This window comes from Eumetopias jubatus, unplaced genomic scaffold (assembly GCF_037043125.1).
Source record: "Eumetopias jubatus isolate StellerSeaLion01/CBP00866 unplaced genomic scaffold, mEumJub1_p1.0 scaffold_2, whole genome shotgun sequence".
In the NCBI taxonomy this organism is placed as follows: domain Eukaryota; kingdom Metazoa; phylum Chordata; class Mammalia; order Carnivora; family Otariidae; genus Eumetopias; species Eumetopias jubatus.
The window spans coordinates 197584700-197606491 of record NW_028274808.1 but is presented as its reverse complement, the minus strand read 5'-3'; the positions used below and the strand labels follow the sequence as shown (position 1 = coordinate 197606491).

General features: G+C 54.7%; 2 protein-coding genes across 2 annotated transcripts in view; both read left to right on the top strand.

Annotated features, from left to right (window-relative positions):
• Positions 1 to 213, top strand: part of JAKMIP1 (janus kinase and microtubule interacting protein 1) — a 108602-nt gene extending 108389 nt beyond the window's left edge. Inside the window, exon 22 of the mRNA XM_088020883.1 lies at positions 153 to 213. The gene's annotated coding sequence lies outside the window, so the exon portion shown is untranslated. The remainder of the gene's footprint in view (positions 1 to 152) is intronic.
• Positions 214 to 2390: 2177 nt separating this feature from the next.
• CUNH4orf50 (chromosome unknown C4orf50 homolog) overlaps positions 2391 to 21792 on the top strand; it is a 64296-nt gene continuing 44894 nt past the window's right edge. Inside the window, exons 1-4 of the mRNA XM_028089830.2 lie at positions 2391 to 2490; positions 5618 to 6013; positions 10633 to 10771; positions 14069 to 14647. Of these exons, the coding sequence (XP_027945631.1) occupies positions 5691 to 6013; positions 10633 to 10771; positions 14069 to 14647 (1041 nt within the window). The 5' untranslated portion in view covers positions 2391 to 2490; positions 5618 to 5690. The remainder of the gene's footprint in view (positions 2491 to 5617; positions 6014 to 10632; positions 10772 to 14068; positions 14648 to 21792) is intronic.

Genomic DNA, 21792 nt, shown 5'->3' with positions numbered 1-21792 from the left:
TTACCCTACATGGTCAGGGAAGGTCCTTCAGTGGGCTCAGCTGGAGAGTTTGGGACAGCAGAGGGGGCAGGTAGGGGAGATAAGCCAGGGGCTTCCCCAGCCATTTTAACGTTGAGTCTTACAGCATTTCAAATTGTTTTTTAATCTTACAGGATAGAAAAAGAGCTTATGGAATAAATTGAGTCCCTACGGCAACCCCAACCCCACTCAAACCAAAATTCAACAGCAAAACAAGCTACTTCAAGCCAGAGACTGAAAACAGAATCCACGCATACTTGATGAGGAAGCCTTTTGGATCCATGGCTGGGTCCTGGCTGGGCCGAGCTGTAGGAGCCCTGAAGATGATGGGGATTTTTGTCGAGCTCGGGGCCACCTCTGAGTCCCCACTCTGGCACCTTCAAAGCCCGAGGGGCAGAGACCTGAATACCAGGAAACTAAGTGCAATTACTAGAAACTGAGTCACTGGAGGGCCACTGCACTGTCAGGGACCAGGCCGGACTCCTTGTCCCTGTGGTGCATGCCTCCCCTGGCCACAGGGGTGTGACCAGCTGGACCAGACCTATGTACATATGTCTCCATGAACTGTGCTTCATGTAGCCCGGAATCTGTCAGCCAGAGTGACTTGCAAATGTCCTTGTGACCTGAACCCAAATTCAAACCCTGGTCAGCAAATCCCTTCAGATCCCCATGCAGCTGATCCAGCAGGTGGCGACCAGGGAGGGAGGGAGGGAGAGAGAGCGAGCGAGTGAGCAGGACTCTGACGAGGGGCTGGAGGCTCGCCCATTGTGGAGGGTGGATCCAAGGGCCTCAGATTTCCAAGAAAGAAGCCACAAGCTCCTTCACTCTTGTGGGTGTGACACGGCAACAGTCGCAGAGCATGACTGTCCCTGGGGCCATGCAGAGTGGGGACTGAGAAGGTGGACACAGACTACACCAGTCCCAGGCTGTCTTTCATCTTGGTTGTAATTTGCAAGGCGCTGCGGAGGGAAAATGCTGGAAGGTGGAGTGTTCTGTGGCACGTCCATGGGGAACGAGCCTCCCTCTGACCCCAGTGCTGCTCTCACAGTCATGGAGGAAGGAGCCCTTCCTGATCTCAGGACACGGGCCCCTGAATGGAACCTCCTAGAAGATGGAGTGGGGCAGCCAAGGAGGGCAGGCAGGAGCTGGTGAGAGTTGGCTCCAGAGGGAGCCCCTCGGAAGGGAAGTGACTTGGGGGTGTTGCTGCTGCTGTTATCCTAGGGCGAGTGGGGTAGGTGGGCGAGCGTCTGCAGAAGAAGCCCCTGCTCACATGACCGTTCTCTCCTAAACTTCTGGAAGAAGACATGTGGAATTAGGAGGGATGAAGTGAAACGGAACGTGTGAAGGAGAGGATGAGTGCCCTAGGAGGACCATCAGGGATCGGGCTGATCCCAAGGATGGGAAGATTCACTGCTCTGTGTTTGCTGGGCTTTGAGAGCAACCCTGGGATTTCTAGTAAGAAGAACCCCGGGAGAAAACCAAGTGACTGAGACTGAGGCCACCGAGGGGACCCACGGAGATGGGAGCCCAGCAGAGGAGCTGGAAGTTCTCCGAAGGGCAAACCCAAGGATGGAGAAGGATGTTGCAGTGGGCACAGAAGGGGTGCCCCAGCCAGAGGGGGCGGGATGTCCAAACCAAATCAAAGAATTGGGGCAGGGGGGCGCTCTAAGCAAACGCACACCAGGACAGCTGAGAAGTGGCCATTCTCTGTTGCAATCTAAACCCAAAGCACCTGCCACACCTGGTGTGCAAGCGAGTGAGCAGGACTCTGAGCAGGTGACAGGGGCCACCTGCCACGACTTACCAACATTTGGTATCCAAATGGGAATGAACTCATGTCTTTGCTTGAAGACAGACAGCTGAGCATCCTGGGTAGCAAAGGGAGCGTGGAACCATGCAGTGAGTGAAAATGAACGCCCATCCGCTTCCCCTGGGAGCTCAGGCAGCACAGAGAGCCATTGCTTTGCTAACTTAGTCGACAAAAGTCCGGAGGTGCACACAGGTCTCTGGGAAGCATTTCTGAGGCACCGAGTGCCCAGCCTCTCCCCACTGCAGGAGCATCCAGGGGGGTGGTCCTCATGCCCTCCTGCCCGCGTTCTTCTGTCTGCTCGGCTCTCCCACTCAGACAACAGGGCAGGAATGCTGTTGGCTTTGAAGTCAGACCCATCTGGGTCCACTCCCAGCCTGGCCCCTTTCCCGCAGCAGACATTCGCAAAGTACCTGCTGCTCTGAGTCTTAACTTCTTCTCCGTGGGATGGGGGTGATGGTTTCCATGCAACACCTTGCCTCTTGTCTCCATGGGGCATAACTAGACAGACCTGCAGGATTCTCTCCTGGCAGGAGATGTGACAGGCAGCACCCATGGCTCCCTTGGTGGGACTTGTTGGCGAAGGAGACCACCTGACCCCTGGGGGACCAGGAGCCGTTCTCTGAGACAGTGCAGGTGCAAAGGAGTGAGACCCACACCAGCAGGTATGGGAGCAGCCCTGGCTTAGAAACCTGAAGTCCCCCGGCAGGAGCTAGTGTTTCTTGTGACCGTCCCGGGCATTGCTTCCAAGGTCCCTGCCAGGGACAGGCCTGGTTCCAAGAGCCATTGTAATCAGGGGACCCCGGAGCTCTGGTGGCCCAGCAGACGTGTACCCAGACTCCATCACAGCCCTCCGCTTGCAGGAGGGGGTGTACACCCCTCGTGGCTGCCTCGTAGCACAACGTCCCCCGCGGGTGTGGCTCCCAGGGCAGCAGAGCTACGAGGTCAGCTGAACCCCCGATCAGTGTCTCGTGTGGGAAGAAGGGTTGGGTCTACCCTTTCCCACCCCCCTCCTCACAGATCTGCTGGCAGGCTGAAGGGAGAGAGCCCTGGCAAGTTGCTGGCACATGGGGAAGCCCCTCCCCCTCATTCCTGGCTCCTCCATGGCCAGCGACAACCCGTGCGGAGCTGGGCAGGGAAGCCCGGGGTCACCCCTGTGTTCTGTCCCCGCCGTTCTGGCAGCGCTGTGGGCCAGGAGACCAGCAACGCAGGCTGACAAGCCATCCCCGTTTGTCTGGGATGTGGGACTTCCAGTTTGAAAGTGGGGTAAGTCCCAGTCAAGCTGGGACGAGGGGGTCCACGTACAGCACGAGGACTTGGCTGCTGGCCCCACTTCACTTTGGTTGCCGATGCTCACGGGTGTGTTTGCCCTCCGCGGCGCATCCTGAGCTCGACTTCTGTGAAATGCAAACGGGTGGGGGGCCTGTGTGCTGCATGGATGCTTAGTTCACCCGAAAGGCCCGAGATTTACTGCCGGCACCTGGCCACAGTTTGAGGCCCTGTGGGGGAGGGAGCTGGCTGCAGGGGCACTGCGTCCGCTGTTCCTTGTCAGGGTTACCTTGGAGAGATGAACACGGTGCTTCGGCGTGAGCTCAACGCCCGTCTGAGCAAATTCATTGGTTTTCCTCCCACCGGCGCTCCTTCCCCTCCTTCCATCCTGTGGGCAGAAAGTCTCACGGTCCCTTCTGGCTCCAGCTTTTCCCTCACCTTCCATGGCCAGTTTGTGACCCATGGAATCCTGCCCGATGGTCCCAGTACAAACAATGACATGTTTGTTTTTGCCAGTTTTCTCACACTTAACCAGAACCTGCTAAAGGCCTGCCAATTTGGGGGTGCTCCTCCCTGAGGTTGTCTAAGAGCTCTTGGGGGCTTCTGCAGACTCCAAACTATGCCCCCCCAGACTATACCCAGCAGTTAAGTAATTTCCCTGGATTCTGAGAATAGAAATGAGATTCAATCCCATGCAGTGTGGTCCAGGCACCTGACTACACCCCCTCTCAGCCGCCACCCGACCCTGCTGCCTCCATGTCTGTCGCAAGCTCTGTGGGTCACCCCAGCACACCGGCCACTGCTGGAGCAGTGTAATTAAAAACCTTTCCCCAACCCAGAAGACCTCTCCATGGAGGTAGATAAGAAAGGAAGCATGTTTATTCTTGAATGAGCATCAAACCAGAATGTGATGCACATCCTAGGTGCTCTGCTCAGAGATTTGCAGAGACAGAAAGAAATCTCACCCCTTTATTAGCCAAGCAGCCACAATCCATTCTGTACATGTCCTCAGGATAATAGTGATCAGTTTTCCAATAAGAGGACTTGACAGCACCATCTGTTATGCCTAGGTCACCCTAAATTCACCTTGCCATTGGGGTGACCCTCTGTATTTGTTAATTTGGGTTTTTTTGTGGTTTTAGTTTCAGAGGTAGAATTTAGTGATTCATCAGTTGTATATCACACCGAGTGCCCATCACATCACGTGACCCCCTTAATGCCTGATGCTCGGTTACCCCATCCCCCTCCAGCAACCCTCAGTTTGTTTCCTAGAGTTAACAGTGTCTCTTATGGTTTGCCTTCCTCTCAATTTTCATCTCTTTTTATTTTTCTTTTTATACAAAGGAGAACAAAACTTTTCTTGTCTTTAGGACAGGGTGGCTTTGGGGCGTGGAGCCAGGCATCCCCTGAAGTTAGGCCCCTCACCTCCGACAGGACCTGGGAGACAGGGTTGTATTTTCCTTGGATGTTTGCATTCCACAGAGATGGTCCCCAGGCACTTCAGAGAGACATCCCTGGGTCAGAAAGCTGGCAAAAGGCTTACCCTGTCACCTCCTGCATGCCCCAGAGGGCTCCGTCCTTAAAGCAATATCTGACCAGGCCCTCCTGCCTCTAAACACTCCCAGGACACCCCCCCCCCCCGCCCGGTGGCCCAGAGATATGCCAAAGTCTTTGCCCTGGAGCTCAAGGTCCACACGGACATGGCCCTAAGCCGCCGTCTGTCCTTCCTCATTTCCCGTCTGAGCACCCACAGGGCCGGCCACTCCCTTCATCTGTCCTGACGCTGCCATGGGTCTGGGACCCCCAGGCCGCCCCCGCCTGGCAGAATCCTGTGCCCGCCTCTGTCAGCTGCAGTCCCTCCAGCCCCTGGCTCCCTCCCACAGGACATGTTTGCTCCTGCCGGGGTTGTGATGCAGTCAGTTCTCACCTCCTGGGTTTTGGATTCAGACCCAGGTTTGAATCCTGATTCTAGCACTTCTCCTGTGTGAGGCCTGGACAAGCTCCTGCACCTTCTGGAGCCTCTGTCTCACCTTCTACAAAATGGGTCTGATAATGCCCACTTCCTAGGATTACTTAGGAAGTGAGCCTCTGTCTCACCATCTACAAAATGGGTATGACAATGCTCACCTCCTAGGGTTACCAGCACAGTTGGACCAGCTAGGGTGACGTGACTGAGATCTCGGGCGACACGCAGAGTGCAGCGCTAGACCTAGGTCCCTGATTAATGTTTCCTGTCCTCAGGAGGCATAGAGCGAATTCACTCACACAGGAGGGTGAAACTTGAGCTGCACCGCTGAGAATTTATATTTCTGATGGTGCTGCCTGGAAATTTCATCCTACCTCTCTGTGCACATCATTAAGCATTAAATTCCAAGTGACTTTTCTGCGATGTTTTCTTGCTTTGGGTGCGTCCTGGCATGCCCGCTTGTAAACCGAGAGGCGTTCGTTCGTATTGTATGACGCGTGTGAATGAAACCCAAGGCCCACTTGTGAATAATTCACCTCTTCTTGCCCTCCTCAAAGGGTATGCTGCACGATCTGAAGGCCCTGCAGACATCTCGGGATCTCCAGAGAGTCAGTGTTGCAAATCCACTTGATGTCACGACGTCCTGAGGCGGGAGCGTTGCACGGGTTGGAGCCCACAGCTGCGGGACGGACCGAGAAGAGCTTCAGCTGCGTTGTCAGAGCGCCCAGCAGGGATGGGTTTGACGTAATGAACGTTGATGCGAAGATCGACACTCGCTGGGTATTTCAGGACGCAGAGGACAGCGGTGAGGAGCGGGGCCGTCCTGCGGGCAGAGCAGCCGGAAGCCCAGACGTGGGTACGGGCGCGCTCAGGAAGCAGCTGGAATCCTCCGAGCGAAAGCTCTTGGCCACTGTGGACGAGTACGTGATGTCCGAGGCTGGGCTGAGGAGCAGGTAAATACAGTGTTTGCACCTCTTCTTGGTGTATTTAGTGAATCCTGGGCATCCTAATGGGGTTCGATCAGTGTGTTGAGTCGCTTCTGCGGCTGAGGACGTGGATGCCCGGGGCAGCCCCACCTCTGGTTCCTCCTCTGTCCTGTCCCGTCCTCTGCTGCGCAGCTCAGGGGCTGAGTCCGCAACGTGTCCCAGGCTCCCGAGCTCCAGCTTCCATGGGGGCCCAGCCAATGGAAGGCACCAAAGAGAGGAGGAAGGGAGAGACCACGGTTTCCCCTCTCCTGCCAGGGGTGACATCCCACAGCGACCCAGCCATGCTTTCGGGCTCCTCTCTGGTCCTCCCCGCCTGGTGGCTGGCTCCTGGGCCCAGTATCACCGCCCCCTCCCTGTGTGTCCCACGGGCCGCAGGGGCAGGAGGGGCGCCTGGCAGTGGCTTATCTCTGGGTTGCCAGTCCTTTCTGTCTGGCCTTTTAGCTCTTCCGTCCTTACAGCAGACTCTCTGTGCTTCTTTCTCACTGCTGACCTTCCTGGCCTGGGTACTGTTCTCCTGGTGGAAGCGATGGGGTCCGGAGGTTGGCATGTGAGCCCAGGTCCTCCTCCAAGCCCGCGCTCTTTCATGACCGTTATCTGATACTGAGGCCAGCAGAGTGAGGCGGGGCCCTGCATGCATGTCAGGGGAGAAATCCAGCGTGGAAACGCAGAACGGTAATGCCTGGGATCCATCCAGACAGCCTTACCACCATCCCAGCAGCCAAGTGTCTTGGATTTGTCTGGGACTTCATCATTTTTTGTATTTTCCTTCATTTTAATAAAGGCAAGTCATTAAATGTGTATCTACATGTGGTTTTTATCTTTTTTCCTCTTTGTAAGACTTTTTACAGGAAGAAATTCACACATCAGAAAAGTTGTTTTGTTACTTTATGTGATTGTCCATTCATTCATTCATTCCCCATTCATTCATTCATTCTCACTCATTCTACCGCCTGCTCTAGCCCACCCCAGAGTCATGTGCTGAGTTATGTCAGTGTGCTCGGGCTGCTTTAACAGAGTACCACAGACTGGGGGACTTAACAGAACTGTACTATCTCACAGTCCCAGAGGCTGGAAGTCCAAGTTCAAGGTGTGGGCAGGTTGGTTCCTTCTGAGGCCTCTCTCCGTGGGGTGTGGACAGCTGCCTTCTCCCCGTGTCCTCGCGTGGTCGTCCCTCTGTGTCCTCGCGTGGCCGTCCCTCTGTGTCCTCGCGTGGCCGTCCCTCTGTGTCCTCGCGTGGTCGTCCCTCTGTCCTCGCGTGGCCGTCCCTCTGTGTCCTCGCGTGGCCGTCCCTCTGTGTCCTCGCGTGGCCGTCCCTCTGTGTCCTCGCGTGGCCGTCCCTCTGTGTCCTCGCGTGGTCGTCCCTCTGTGTCCTCGCGTGGCCGTCCCTCTGTGTCCTCGCGTGGTCGTCCCTCTGTGTCCTCGCGTGGCTGTCCCTCTGTGTCCTCGCGTGGCCGTCCCTCTGTGTCCTCGTGTGGTCGTCCCTCTGTGCGTGTCTGTGTCCTAGTCTCCTGGTCTTGGAAGGACCCCCATCAGATTGGATCAGGGCCCACCCAGATGACCCCATTTTAACTCAACTACCTTTGTAAAGGCCCCGTCTCCAAATACAGTCACATTCTGAGGTCCGTCCTGGAGGGTAGGCTTTCAATATATGAATTTGAGGGGACACAAATCAGCCCATAACATAAATCCTGGGGGTTGCGACCCAGGGAAGGTAGGGCCCTCCCAGCCCTGGAGAGAGCTGAACTGTAACCCCACGTGGTTGTGGTTTCAAATCTTTCTCTGGAAAGATTGGCAGCAAAAACCAGAAAGTCATCGAGCCCGGAGAAAATGGTGGGAAACTTACCAAAGGAGACCCCTCTGTGCAAGGAGAGCCCTAGGGGCACCATGAGCAATGGAGGAGAGGGGGCCTCTGGGGCTGGGGCCCGGGGTGAGGCCGCTCAAAGGGAGCATCCTGGACCTGCCTGTGGGGAAATGTGGGCTGTGTCCTCTGTTCTCGGAAGGTGGGCCACAGCACCCTGCATGAGGGGAGCTGGGGCGGGGAGGATGGACTGTGTTATCCAGGGTCACTAAGAGGGGAAGCCAGGGTTTGAACGCACATGGGTTAATTTCACCGTGGGTGTCATCTCGCCAGGGTAAGGTAAATGTTAGTAGGGTACATTGGGGTTCACTTTGGCGAAAGAGTTAAAATTCTAAAGTATTTATTATGGGGCGCCTGGGTGGTGCAGTTGGTTAAGCGCCTGACTCTCAGTTTCAGCTCAGGTTGTGATCCCAGGGTCGTGGGATCAAGCCCCACGTGGGGCTCTCTGCTCAGCACAGCATCTGCTTGAGTTTCTTTCTCCCTCTGCTCCTCCCTCCCCCGAAATAAATAAAAATCTTTAAAAAAGTACTTATGATAAAAAGAATAAACAGTGTAGTTAGAAATTTGAGAAAGAAAACCCACTCCCACCTTCACTACCCTAGCAATCATGCATATTCATCCCCAACCTAAATGCCACAGATTTATCAGTAGCTCTACACTTGAGTAGTTTACTTGGTTCCAGGCATGGTTTACATGTTTGTTTACATATTCATGTATTTAATCCTGAAAACAATACCCAAATCAGATGATAGTGTTATTCTCAATTTATAGATGGGGAAAGGAAGGCGCAGGGCAGTTAAGTGACCTCTCCACGGTTACCCACACATCCAGCCATGTCAGGGGGCTGGGACTTGAACCCAGGCGGCCCTCCCAGGGTGGTGATGGCAGCCAGCCATTTCTCCTGCTGCCCTGGTGGGGTCTCCCAGCTTCATAGCACTCTGCAGCACTGCCTATTAATGTTTGTTTAACTGGTCGTTAATCCGTGAAAGATGGTACCTCATCGTCTATTTCCTATTTGTGAGCACATCAGTTCCCGAGGGCTGTGAAAACAAAATACTGCAAACTCGGTGGCTTAAAGCAACATACGTGCATTGTCTTATAGTGCTGGAGGCCAGAGTCCTAAAGCGGCATCCCGAGGCTAACGCCAAGGTTGTCGGGGACGAGGGGTGGGGGCAGGCGTGCTCTTGCCCGAGACTGTAGGGGGATGTTTCCTTGTCTTTTCCAGCATGGACAGATGCATTCCTTGGCTCCTGGCTGCTCCCTCCACCTGCAGAGCCAGCAGGGTAACATCTGGCTTCAGGGCTCACTTGGCCTTCACCTTCCGTGTCAAATGCCCACACCAGTGATGGCAGGCAGGGCCCACCCAGGTGGCCCGGGGCATCTCCCCATCTTCAGGTCTCTAAGTCACATCTACAGTCTCTTGCATTTCAAGCAATATTCGTGGGTGCCAGGGATTAGAGCCTGGATATATTTGGGGGCCAATATTCAATCTGCCACAGCGATTAGTCATTTCCTGCTTCCAATATAGGGATAATACCAGAGTTAAATGTTGTTTCCTATTTAGTGTTTTCAGTTGATCTCAAAAACTGAAAAGAGAGGCTTTTCTTGTCCCTTTCAGATATCACCATGTTTTATAAGCAAGCAGGTGCTCAGCTTGCTTATAAACCTGGGGTTTATAACCTGGGGCCACTCCTTGGTTCAGTTTAGAAGGAACTTGATCACAAGAGGCACGCTTCCTTCTGTCACTTACACGAGTATTCCCCAGGGCCTCAGAACTAGAGCGAGAGAGAAGACTCTTGGCCTTATTATTGATCATCATGCAACGTTTCATTCAATCTCCACAATAACGCTCCGAGCTAGGTACAATGACCTCTATTTTACAGATAGGGAGACTATGGGCCAGGGTGGGGAGCAAGCCCAGTGAAGGCCTCATGGCTGGTTGGTGGCAGAGTCAGGAAGCAGAGCTAGGGCCTGACCCAGGGAGGCAGAGTGTGTCTTGGGGGAGCGGGCCCCCCTGCGTGGGCTCGGGCAGAGGAGTGAAGGTGTGCTCAACATTCCCCCAGGATAAGAAAAGGCTTCATGTGGCTTGGCCGTCCCTAACTATGAGGCTGCTTCCACCTTCTCTTTTCTGTAAGTAATAACAAAGATTAGTGATTTTAATTGCAGAAACTTTTTTCTGAATTTCAATCATTTCCTTGGAAGAGATTCGAAAGAGTGTAGCTCAGATGGGAGGCAATGGAACATAGGGTTAAAAGTATGAGTTCAGGAGTCAGATGGTCTGGGATCTAGAATGCTGTGTGATCTCGGGCAAGTTGCCTGGCCTCTCTGATTCTCAGTTTTCTGGTGTGTTAAGTAAGGGTAAGGGAACTCACCTGCAAGCTGGTAATATGAGGCTTGATTGAAACAATACAGATGAAGCTCTTAGGTCACGTGTCTCTGGCTCAGTTCTTTGTTGGTATCACCTGAACTTGGGATTACCGGTTTAGGGAGAACAGTCTTTAAGATTCCTGACGCATCGTGCATTATTATTCCATAGATACCTCTGAAGTATTCTAAATCATCTTACATATGTATGAATGTTTCACAAAATGTGATTTTGTCAGAATTTCAAATTGGCCAAATGAACCAAAAAAAAAAAAAAAAAGGTTGGCCTCAGTGTCAGTGAAAGTCTTAGGCCGTGTTTACTGCCTCCTGAGTAAGCAAGCACCTTCCTGCTTCAATGCTGCAGAATCCAGGAGCTGGAGCTCTCCGAAAGACACCTCCTCCGGACGGTGGAGCAGCTGAGCGCCCACATGGCACAGGAAAGGAGCGCCGCTGTCCAAGCCCAGGAGAAGCTGCAAGCCTTGCTGGGGGAGCTGGCCAGCCAGGTACCATGTCCCCTCTTTCCAGAACTTGTTTCCTGACCCAGCAGGGTAGCCCCATGTGTTTGGAGGAGGCGGCAGCTGCAGCTGAGCAAAGACAATGGTGGGTAGTGGTGGGGGGGTGCTGGGAAATCCCAGCCAGGGGGCTTAGAGGGGTCTTGATTCCAACGGTGCAGGCCGGGGCTGTGGCGCCTGGGGCAAGGGCCTCAGCCGCTCCATCCAATGGGATCCGCATCCCGCCCTGCCTGGCTCACCAGGGTTCCGGCTGGGATCCGCTGCGGGGGAAGGGGGTCAGTGAGAGCATTGGGTGACCTGCAGGAGTCGTGCCCTCACTGGGAGCTTTGGTCAGAGGTTCATTTCTGTGGCCCTTGTGCCTGGCCCCAGGGAAGCCAGCTCGGGCTTAGGGATAAGCTGATGACTGATGTAGGGTCCCTGCTCTCAGGAGCCGGCATGCAGGTGGGGACGTGGATAGGAGACAAGTAACTCCCCAGTTGGATGCCAGGTGCCAGGGGGGATGGTGCAGGCACAGTGTGTGTGCATGGAGTCAGGGTAGAGGGGAGCTACAGAGAACCGAGCCAACTGAGTTGGCCCTCACGGGAAGGGCGTGTGAGGTGTGGACAACAGCCTGTGCACAGGCACAGGAGTGTGGGAGAACATACTGGAGCCAGAGCAGAGGGTGCGGCCATAGAGAGGGCATTGGCGAGACAGGAGGCTTCCCAGAGGGGCCAGGTTGCCAGGACCACGTTGTGGACCAAATATTGACTGCAATAAGGAGCAGGCTTTAGGGGACTTTAGCAGGAGAGGCTCAGGACAGGGTTTTGGGGAAATTATTCTAATTGCCTGGGCAAGAGAAAGAGAGAGAGAGGGAGAGAGGGAGAGATGGTGGAGGCACGGGGACAAGTTAGTGCTTTGGACAAGCAGTGAGTGGTGCCAAACCCTGACTCTGACACTGCCTGGCTGTGTGACCTGGGGCAAGTGATTTAGCCTTTCTGGGTCTCAGTTTCCTCTTCTGTGAAATGGGAATGATATAGTACCAACCAACTGGGGTCGTTGTGTGGGCTAATTGAGTTGGTACGTGTAAAACACTCACAACAGTAACAGTAAATAATACCAGCTGCTTTCGTAAATATTAGCCTTTATTGCAAGATTCCAGGGGAGATGATGAAGGCTGGAGGTAGGGCACACTTGGGGAATACTGCAGATGCAGAAACGACAGGCTCCCAGGACGGCTGCATGCGGCTCTCAGAGCCTCACCCGCCCCACCCCCCTGGACAGCCCAACAGCGACCATCAAACCGCAGGTGGACGCCCGCTTGAGGGTTGTGAGACGAGTTCCGTGTTGCAACCAGCATCTTAAAAACGGAACCAACTAGGAAATAAAGGGCATTAGCATACAAGGAGTGTTGTTTCATGAAACTTCTGTTTCCATGGCACATGTGTGCGTGTCATGGGACACGGGGGGAAAGTATTTTCTCAGAGTGGGGAGCAGTCAAAACAGCAGGAAAGGGGTGAACAGAGACAGGATGTGGAGCGCGTGGAAAGATAAGGAGCTCATTTAAATTGAAATTCGTCTTCGAGACCCCAGGGGAGACATGCAAGTGCATCCTCCCCTCTGCACTGAAGTCCGGCTGCAGAAAGTACCGTCAATGTCCTCCGCCCCCACAGCATGCTCTCGTCGGTGTCCCGAGAGGAGGTAGGGGCGTTGTATGGGATCCCACCTCGAAGGATGTCACCTCTCTCTGGAAAATACTTCAATAAAGATGTGTTGGGCCGTGCCCTATATCCATGTAGGATTTCCAAGGGGCCTCAGCCACAGCCCCTTGCGGTCACGAGATGTTCCCAGTGTGGCTGGGAGACACAGGACGAGGGTGGGAGCAGGGACAATGCTGTCAGGGGGCTCAGAGGCACCGTGGGACCAGCAGGTCTGTAGGACGCTGTGGTGTCTTCGGAACGCGTGTCCTTATTAGCGTGTCATGTGATCTATACACTCCTGGGAAGACCTATCAGGAAACCCCACTTCCAGATGAGGGGCACAAGTTCAGAGGGGTGGGGGTGCCTGCTCAGGGTCCCTCCGAGACCACTTAGCCCAGCTACAGCCCTGAACCTCTAGTGATGTCCACGTTTCAGAGCAAGTTTTCTAGGAGCACATGGATGAGTTTTTTCTGCCTTGTGTACCTGCTATTTGCCACCTCTTGTCCTGTTCCCAAGGAAGCATTTGCATATGCAAAGCGACCTCGTTTCTGTAGTGACCTGTGGTCGTTCTGAAAGCCGATAAAGACGGACCAGTCGGGTGATGGAGCTGATTCCGGGATAGCTGGGTGCGGTTTTCCTGCCAGGCTGCAGCTTCACCTGCCCCACATCCCCCAAGAGCAAGCTGTCAGACCCAGTCTGCTGAGCTGTCCCCGGGCTTACCTCTTCCACTGTGCTCTGTGCTCTCTTCTGTAAGCTGGGCCACAGCAGCGGCCAGCTCTCGGCACACACTAGGGGCTGAGACAGAGCTTAACATGGAGACAGTGCCACCCTCGTGGAAATTGGGCAAGGACTCCCGTTTTCACCCTGGCCGGGTCACCCCGGTCCCGCTTACAGCTCCAGGGCTGGCAGAGGGCTGGGTCCAAGAACAAAGAGATGTGTTGTCCAGACCTGGGGAAAAAACCTTGAGCCAGATACATGGAGGTTCGAATCCTGGCCATAGTGACCTGTCGCACAGTGATATTGTGCTAACCGCTTCTGAGCGTCCCAAGGGGTTAGTGACAGTGCCCAGTGCTTGGGGGTAGGCACAATAAGGAACAGCTGCGTGCCGTGTCTCATCAGCCAGAAGCCAGGGCCGACTGACCTTTTCAGGGCCAGGCATTAACCCTTTAGGGCTAGGGAAATGGAGAGATCTGGAAGGTCCTGGGTGGACATGGGGAAACTCAGGTGGGTCCAGGTCACAGTTCTTTACAAACTGGTGTGGAGGTATTCAGTATTGAAACCACTGGTGCGGCCCTCTCGGTGTGCACCAGCTGATGCCCCCGCGGCCCAGCACACAGTTTCCTTGCAAGGACCCAGGGAGCTCCCTCCCGGTGTGCAGGGCTCCTAGGAGGGTGAGGTGGGGAGGCACTCCTCCCCTGCAAAATCTGCGTGGGCGCCAAAAAACTCAGTAATGAAATAAATAATATTTGATGCAATATTTTAATGCAAAAATTAATGCACGAAAAAAAAAAAACCCATGCACAAAATATGGAAGTTTAAAATAAAGACAGTGTGAGCGACGGTGTGTCCCGGGGCTGGCTTCCTGACGCCCTCATCCACCGCCAACTTGTAGGTTCTGGAGAAGGAGCGCGCGGCCCGGCGGCTGCGGGAGCGGCTGCGGCGCAAGGACGAGGCGCTGGGTCGGCAGGCGGCGGCCCTGGAGCGGGGCCGGCGGACCCAGCGGCTCCAGCTGGGCCTGTTGCGCGAGCAGGAGCGCGGCCTGCGGGAGCAGGTGCAGCGGCTGGAGCGGGACGTGCGGCGCCTCTGTCGCGCGGCTGGCCTCTTGCTGGCTGAGCTGGACGCCCCGGCCCCGGGCAGCCCCCGCCCTCGCCCCCTCGGCCGGACCGGCCCCCGGGGCGACCCCGGGGAGGCCGCGGAGCGGCGCGCCCTGCAGACGCGGGCCGAGCGTGGCGAGCGCGAGCAGGACGAGGCTGCGCGCCGGCTTCGGGACCACCGCGCCACAGAGCGCCGGCTCCGCGGGCAGCTGGAGGATCTGCGCTGCTGCATCTATGAGCTCAAGCTGTCGGAGATCGGCCTGCAGGGCCAGGTGGAGGACCTCGCCCGGCAAAACCAGAGCCTGCGCGAGGCCCTGGGGGCCCAGGCCCCGGGGGAGAGAGCGCACAGTGCCGCCCCTGCCGGTCACTGCAGCCGGGTAAGTGGCCGCAACCCGGGGCACGAGTGACTTTTTGATTTTTTTCTAACTTTAGCCTACAGCCACGTGTTAAGTCACCAGCTCTTTCATTCCCTAGTCTTCCTCTTCATCCACTCATCCAGCCTAGCAGCCCCATCCATCCGTCCTGATTCCATCAGTCACCTACCCACCTAGATGCACAGCTAGTCATACACCTTCATCTACCCATCCTTCAGCGCAGTCACCCCACTAGCCATCTGTCCACCTTCTCATCCACCCATCCACCTGTCCACCCACGGACCACCCACTTGTTTGCACATCCATCCGTTTGTCTCCCTACCCTCCACCATCTCGTTCACCCTACCACCTGCCCGTCTAATCCCTCCATCCAGCCACTCTACAGGGAGCCAGCCAGCTACCCTTTACCCCTTATCATCTGCTCCCTCCTGTCCATCCATCTCTCCAGCAGTTAGAGTCCCTGCTGTGTGCCAGGCCCCGTGCCAGATGAGCCCCTTTGGGTGTGCACTATTGTGTAACTGCCATGTGCCCGGGAAGTCTTCCCAATCCATCCCCTCCTTCGAAGGTGATGACCCCTCTTCCACCTCCTGCACAGCCCCAAAGGTGGGGATGGTTCCCTGCTGACAGTGCTGTATGTGCATCTTCATTTCTCCTCCGTTAGACTGTGAGCTCCTTGAGGGCAGGGTCTGTGTCTGATGGGTCTTTGTAGCCCACACCATCAGCACACAGAAGGTCCCCAAGACTAGCAGCGGAAAACACACAGGGTTGGGTCCCCTTCTGGTTCTCTTATTTATTAGCTGTGTGACCTTGGGCAAGTTTCTTAAGATTGCAAGCAAAGGCAGATTGGACATTTATTTATTCATTTGACTGACAGAAGAGTAAAAACTTACGTTTAAGATATTCCTGCTCTGTGCTCAGCACCCTCCTGGGGGTTTTCAAAGGCATTATTGCATTTAATGCTCAAGGAGACTATGAGGTGGGCACTGTTAGTATCCCCACCCCGCATGTAAGGAAATCGAGGCTCAGAGAGGTAGTGCATTGATCTGTTGTCACACAGCTAGTAGGGAACAGAACTGGAACTTGATCCAGATTTGATGCGAGTCCAAAGTGCTCTGTTTCTCCTGCACCAGCCTGCCTTCCTGAAAAGAGAGAGTTAACTCAGCCCCTCCCAAGAGATCAAGATCCTGCTTCTTTCCACCAGGTCAGTTTACATTTAAGGAGCAATCAGTGAGCAACCTTACCCAAAGAAGACTACTAGTTAAACAAACTAACAAAAAAAAAAGTCAAATTTTTCTTTGGGTAAGATAAATCTATTTCAAATTAACTAGAATTTTAAATGCTCTATGGTGTCTCTCTGCTTAGATCATATTAATAATGAGTTTCCCTGTGGCCATTTAAAAAAATTACTTTATGCTCTTGTTTCTCTTCTGCGTGATCTATTCATTCTTCCTCCGTTCTATCCATCAGATAAAAGGAAACCAGTGTACATTTAGTATTGGCACCTTATTGTAATTCTGGAAAATAAATTGTGTGTAGATGGAAATTGTCATTTATTGGGGCTGCTGTAATGAAGGACCATGAGCCGAGTGGTTTGAACAGCAGTTCTGGAACTTGAAGTCCAAAGTCAGGGTGTCGGCAGGATTGGTTCTCTCTGAGATTGTGAGGGAGGGTCTGTTCCAGCCTCTCTCCTGGGCTGGTGGAAGCCATCTTGTTTCTGTGTCTTCCCTGTCTGCACATCTATCTCTGTGCCCAGTGTCCCCTTTTCATAAGGACACTGGTCACATGAATGGACCTCATCGTAACTAACTGCATCTGCAAAGACCCCATTTCCAAATCAGGTCACATTCTGAGATTCTGGAGATTAAGGCCTTAACTTGGGAATTCTGGGGGACACCATTCAACCCGTGACAAGTGTCCCTCTGGATGACAGTTATGAAGACCCGCATGGTGGTAAACTGTGGGTTCCAGTTCCTTGATGGTAGGAACATGTGCTCCTTCTCCAGCTTTGCATGGGTGGATGCCGACGATCCTCAACACTCACTAGAGCATCTTTGTGCCAAGACACTGTTTTCTGGGCTCTGTATCTGTCACTGATTTAGCCCATCCACAATCTTCGGAGGGAGGTGCTATTTTATTCTCATTTCACAGATGAGGAAGTAGGGGCACAGAGAGGCTCATGACCTGCCCAGGGTCACAGAGATACAAAGTGGTGGGGCTCGTGGTGCCCCTCCAGTGCATACTGGTCAGGGGCTTAGTAATTAGCATCTCATGGGTGCTCACTTGGTGCCTACGCTTGGCTTGGGCTTTAGCTGGGTATAGGGGCTGGAAAGTGCCCAAGACAGACCCCTGCCTGCACAGGATGACCAAACCATCTGAGTGCAGGGCGTGGGGCTGAGGAAGGGGCCTGACAGTCTGTGGGTCACTGCTGAGGGCCCTGGCATTTAGAATGGGGGCTGGACCCAGGACCATGGGGTGTGACAGTCTGCCAGGCTCTGTCTTACTCTCAGAGGGCAGTGACAGTCCCGATTTGGAGCATTTTGGAGTCGAAAAGGGCCATCTTGAGAGCAAGAGAGCAAGAGAGGGCCGCTGGGGAGATGTAAAGTGCCAGCCAGTTACTAGCTCGTGGGAAGTGTAGCTGAGATTTCAAATTTAAATGCTGGAGCCTATTGATAACAAAACTGCCAGTGCCCTTCAGGGTCTTGGTGTAGAATTGAACACCTGAGAAATTGTAGGCAGAGTTCTGAGAACATTGCACGGGTGTGTGAATATTTGCTCCACTGTCCATGGCAAATGGAAACTTCCAGCGAAGGGACCGCCTCACAATGGCAGTGCTGGAGGAAGGCCTAGAAACTGGGAAACCTGGAGCAGTGTCTAGCCCCGGAGAAGTGTGCATCAGATAGAAAACCATTACAAATCACCAGGGAGCCCCTGTCCGCCCCCACCCCCCGGGCGTCGAGGTGTGAGTTATGGTGATGTTAATCATCATGGGAAGATGTTTTACTTGCTTCATATTTACAAACACTTTTCCAAACAGGATCTCATCAGTGCTGAGAGGTAGCCAGGCAGGGATCTGCATCCTTGTACCCAACCCCACAGTCCAGGGGAGGCACATGACTTGCCTGGGATCACACACTTGCCAGTTTCCAGAGCAAATCAGTCGGGACCCAGGTCCCTGAAGGAACAGGCCACGGCAGGGACAAACCCTGGCGTGGGGAGGTGTCTGGGGAGGGGGTTTCTGCTCAGGGTGTGGGTGAAAGGAAATTTAAAAGGACTGTGGTTTGCAAAACAAGAAAGGCCTGCCTGCGGATGTGTCCACTTTCTAGCGAGCGTGCCCTGAGTACCTGCCATGTCTCAGGCACTGTGCGGGCACCGGGGCTGGAAGGATGACCCCGCTCTTTGAAAGCTTATAGGGGAGACAGACATAGGTGCAGACAGTGGAGGCTTGGTCTGTAGACTGCTGCGGCAGGGGACAGCCCAGGGACTGTGGCCTGGCCTAGAGGGAGGCTTGTGCAGGGAGATGGGAAGTCACACACTTAAAAATGTCAGTGTCAGGCTGTCGTGCCCGAGCTGAGATCCTGCTCCTGGTGACAGTAGCATCAGGAATGCTGACACTGTTGGAGCCTCTCTGCCCCAACAGTGTGGGCAGAGCGACCCCTGGTGGCGATTATGAGAATCGTCTCCTTGTTCGGCAAGTCCCAGGCGGCCCCCTCCGTGCTCACTCTGCATCTGTGCAGAGGTGACTATTGCACATTTGGTACTCAAGGGCTTTCAAACGCAGGTCAGTGATGTCAAAAAAATTAAATGTAGCAAAGCCACAAAGGTACAAGTAATGTACAAGGAAATAAGAATGGTTAGTGGCCTTACGCAAAGATATCAAATGCGTTAGTTACAAAATAAGTACAGGAAAGCTCGAGATTCCGTTCTATTCTGAATATTTGTCAGATATTAAAGGCACCTCAGCACTGTTTATAGTTGGTGAACACTGGAAACTACCTAAATGTCCCATAAGAAGGAACAGCCTTGGTAAGTGAAGGCGTTCCATATGTCAGCGGTTATTAGGCGCTATAAAACACCACATTATAGAGGAACTTGTGGGGAGATGATCCTTCGATATCATCAAATGAGAAATGCACAAAGCAAAAATGGACATTCTGTAGAAACAGACTTTTGGAAGAATTTAAATGTCTCTGCAAAGAAGAAAGCCCGGAAGGGTATATTCTAACACATGGATCATGTTTGTGTCTGGATTACTCTGTATTCCTCATGTTCTTCTTTTTGCTTATCTTTCAAAATAGTTGCACATGAAAGCTCAATTCCCATGAAATTGGGGGTCACTGCTCCCGTGAGTAGAGGAGGGCAAGAAGGGTTGACCAGACGGAGCAGAGAGGGGTCGACAGGGTGAGAGAAAGCCCGGATCCAGCTTAAGACCTGAGCTCTGGTTCTGCTCTCCCATCCCGTGTGCTCTGTGATCTCGGACAAGTCACTCTCCCTCTCTGAGCAGTGATTTTGTCACTTGTCACATGAAGGGGGGGTAGCATCGTCCTCTAGGATGGCCCCTCCTCCCCATCAGGTCCCCTCCCCGAGGCAGGGGTTGTGAGTTTTATCCATGGTGGCATCCCCAGCTCCAGAACAGGGCCTGTCCCTTACCGGTGCGCAGGAAGTACTTGTGGAACCGAGCTGAAGTCACCTTGGGCATCGGAGGGAAACCCGAACAGCATTGAATGGTGCAGCAGTGCCGGTCTTTGATGCTGCCCTTCCAACTCTCCTTGGCCCGCTCCTTTGTCCTCCTTGCTATCGCTCTCCTGCTGGCTCCCAGGCGGAGTTTCTGTCTCTCCCATTCTCCATCCAGTTCCCTCCTCTTCTTCTCATTCCTTTCTCCTGCTCCCTTTCTCTTCTGCCCTCTCTCTCGTCCACTTCCCTTCTCTGCCTCTTTCCAGTGGTGCCCGTAAGATGCTGGCAGAAAGCTTCATTCTGATCACGCGGGAAGCAGGTGGATCAATGCAAGAGGCGGCACCAGGCACCACGGGTCAACGGGCCTGGCGCCCACAGCACAATGCTGGTGCCCAGGCCCGTCTGGCTGCAGGGGCTGTGTGGGCTGAGGCCCTGCTTTGTGACTGTTACAAGCTTCTGGGTGATTCTGCGGTGTGGCCAGATTGAGATTCCTGGTCTGTGAAGATGCTGGACGTAACACAGACAACGGGAAGGTCCCAAACTCAGAGCGTCAGGAGGAGATGCTTGAGGGAGAAAGCGGACTTAATTTGGAGGAGGGCCAGGGAAGGCCTTGTTGAGGATTTGGCCTTTAAGCTGAGCCCAGAGGGGAGCCGGTTAGCTGGGCAGAGGGGCAGAAAGAGAGGCAGACAGCAGGCACTTGGGGTGCAGGGCTCTGACGCAGGGGGGAGCAGGGTCCCTTTAAGGAGCAGAATGAGGGTGGGGGCAATGTCCCTGGGCAGGGGTTTTCTCTTTCCTTACAGTGGGAAGCTTCGAAGGTTGGAAACAGGAGAACCACCTGATCCTGTTTCTGTTTCAGTGGGATTGCTCCGATGCTGAGTGGGGTGTGGAAGGGAGGGGCAGAGAGTGAGGTGCAGGCAACCCACATCCTTCCTAGGAAGACACGCTATCCAGGCAGAAGGAACAGCATATGCAGAGGTGCAGAGGCAGGCACGAACCAGGGTGGGGAGGGGCAGGGAGTCTGCCATGAGCAGAAACCCGAGTGAGGTGCATCAGGGGCACCCCTGGCAGCCCGTGGATGGCCTGCAGTACCCCACTGCAGCATTGAACTCATCCCAGACTGGGGGGAGCCAAGGGATGCCTTATAGGTGAGAGAGTGCATGCCAGGAGGGCTCCCTGGCACTGCGAGCAGGACTGGGGGAGGAGAAGGAAGCCTAGCTGGGAGTCGATGCTCTCTATTGAGAGCAGGTGAGGAGCTGGGGGGGGCAGGTGAGAAGGAGACGGATTGGTGTTACCTATTCACTTCTGTTTCCCCCGCCCCTCACCTAGAATAGCACCTGACACACAGAGCCTAATAAGTGCTTGCTGAGTAAGTGCTGAGCACCTGTCTTTCTGCAGGTTCTGCCTTTCCATCTATCAAACATTTATTAAGCACCTAATGTGTGTCAGGCTAAGGTGGGGGCGCAGACCAGGTGAAGCCACGTTGAAGGCCTGAAGGACTCACGGTCTGGTGGGAGAGGCAGCGAGGGAGGCAAATAACACCCATTAGAACCTGGCTAGAAGTGGCAGAGGGGGGTCTTCCCCAGACTCGTCCCCAGCCCCTCGTGGACGGTGGGTCAGAGCTGAGCTGTCCCTAAATAATACTCTGCAGGGTGGGAGCCAGCTCAGGGAGGCTCCTCCCTGCACACCGGGCTTGCCTTTTGCGAGAGGCCAGGGGGAGGGGGTGCCGCCCGGAGACACCCGACTGCAGCGTTGGGGACTTGTTGACGGTTGAGGGACAGGTCCGCCCGGAGCCCCTGGGCAGACCCCTGCCTCCGCTGTATGGGACCTAGAGGAGGGAGAGGGGCCTGGGAGCCTGTGGTGCCCCTCTGGGGAGCCCAGACGCATCTTGGCTGGACAGACAAGCTCCCCAGAGAACGGGCTGCCGCGCCTCATTGTCTGCTGAGCAGAGAGGTGCTAGCAGGAGGGAGTTTGGCCCGCAGGACCAGGAGCACAAGGCCACGGGCAGGCCGCGTGCCCTCTGCTTTCCTCAGCGGGAGTGGGGATCTGGCTCCCTCCTGGAGTCGCTGGGGCTGGGCTCGGCTCGGAGGGGAACCCTCTTGCTGTAAGGACACTCAACAGCTCTCTTCCTGTGTCTTCCTCAAGGACACTCTGAGCCGTATTCAGGATGAACCACTGTCCCCACCCAGAGAGGACGCACGGGATGCCTGCAGAAGACGAGGCCCACAAGCCCCCCTCTGCTCCGCCCATGTGCCTGGACCGGGGGGCTCTGCAGGTGTGTGGGGCACCTGCAGGGACACTGGCTGACAGGTAGCTCACCTAGGACGTGCTAACGTGCCGGGGGCCGGGGGCGGGGCGACTGCCCCACTCTTCAGACAGGAAGCTGAGGCCCAGAGAAGTAGTGTCGCTTGCTTGATGTCACACAGCTGGAGAAGGTTGGATTAGAGCCGGCAATGTCCATGACAAGGCCCTTGACTTGG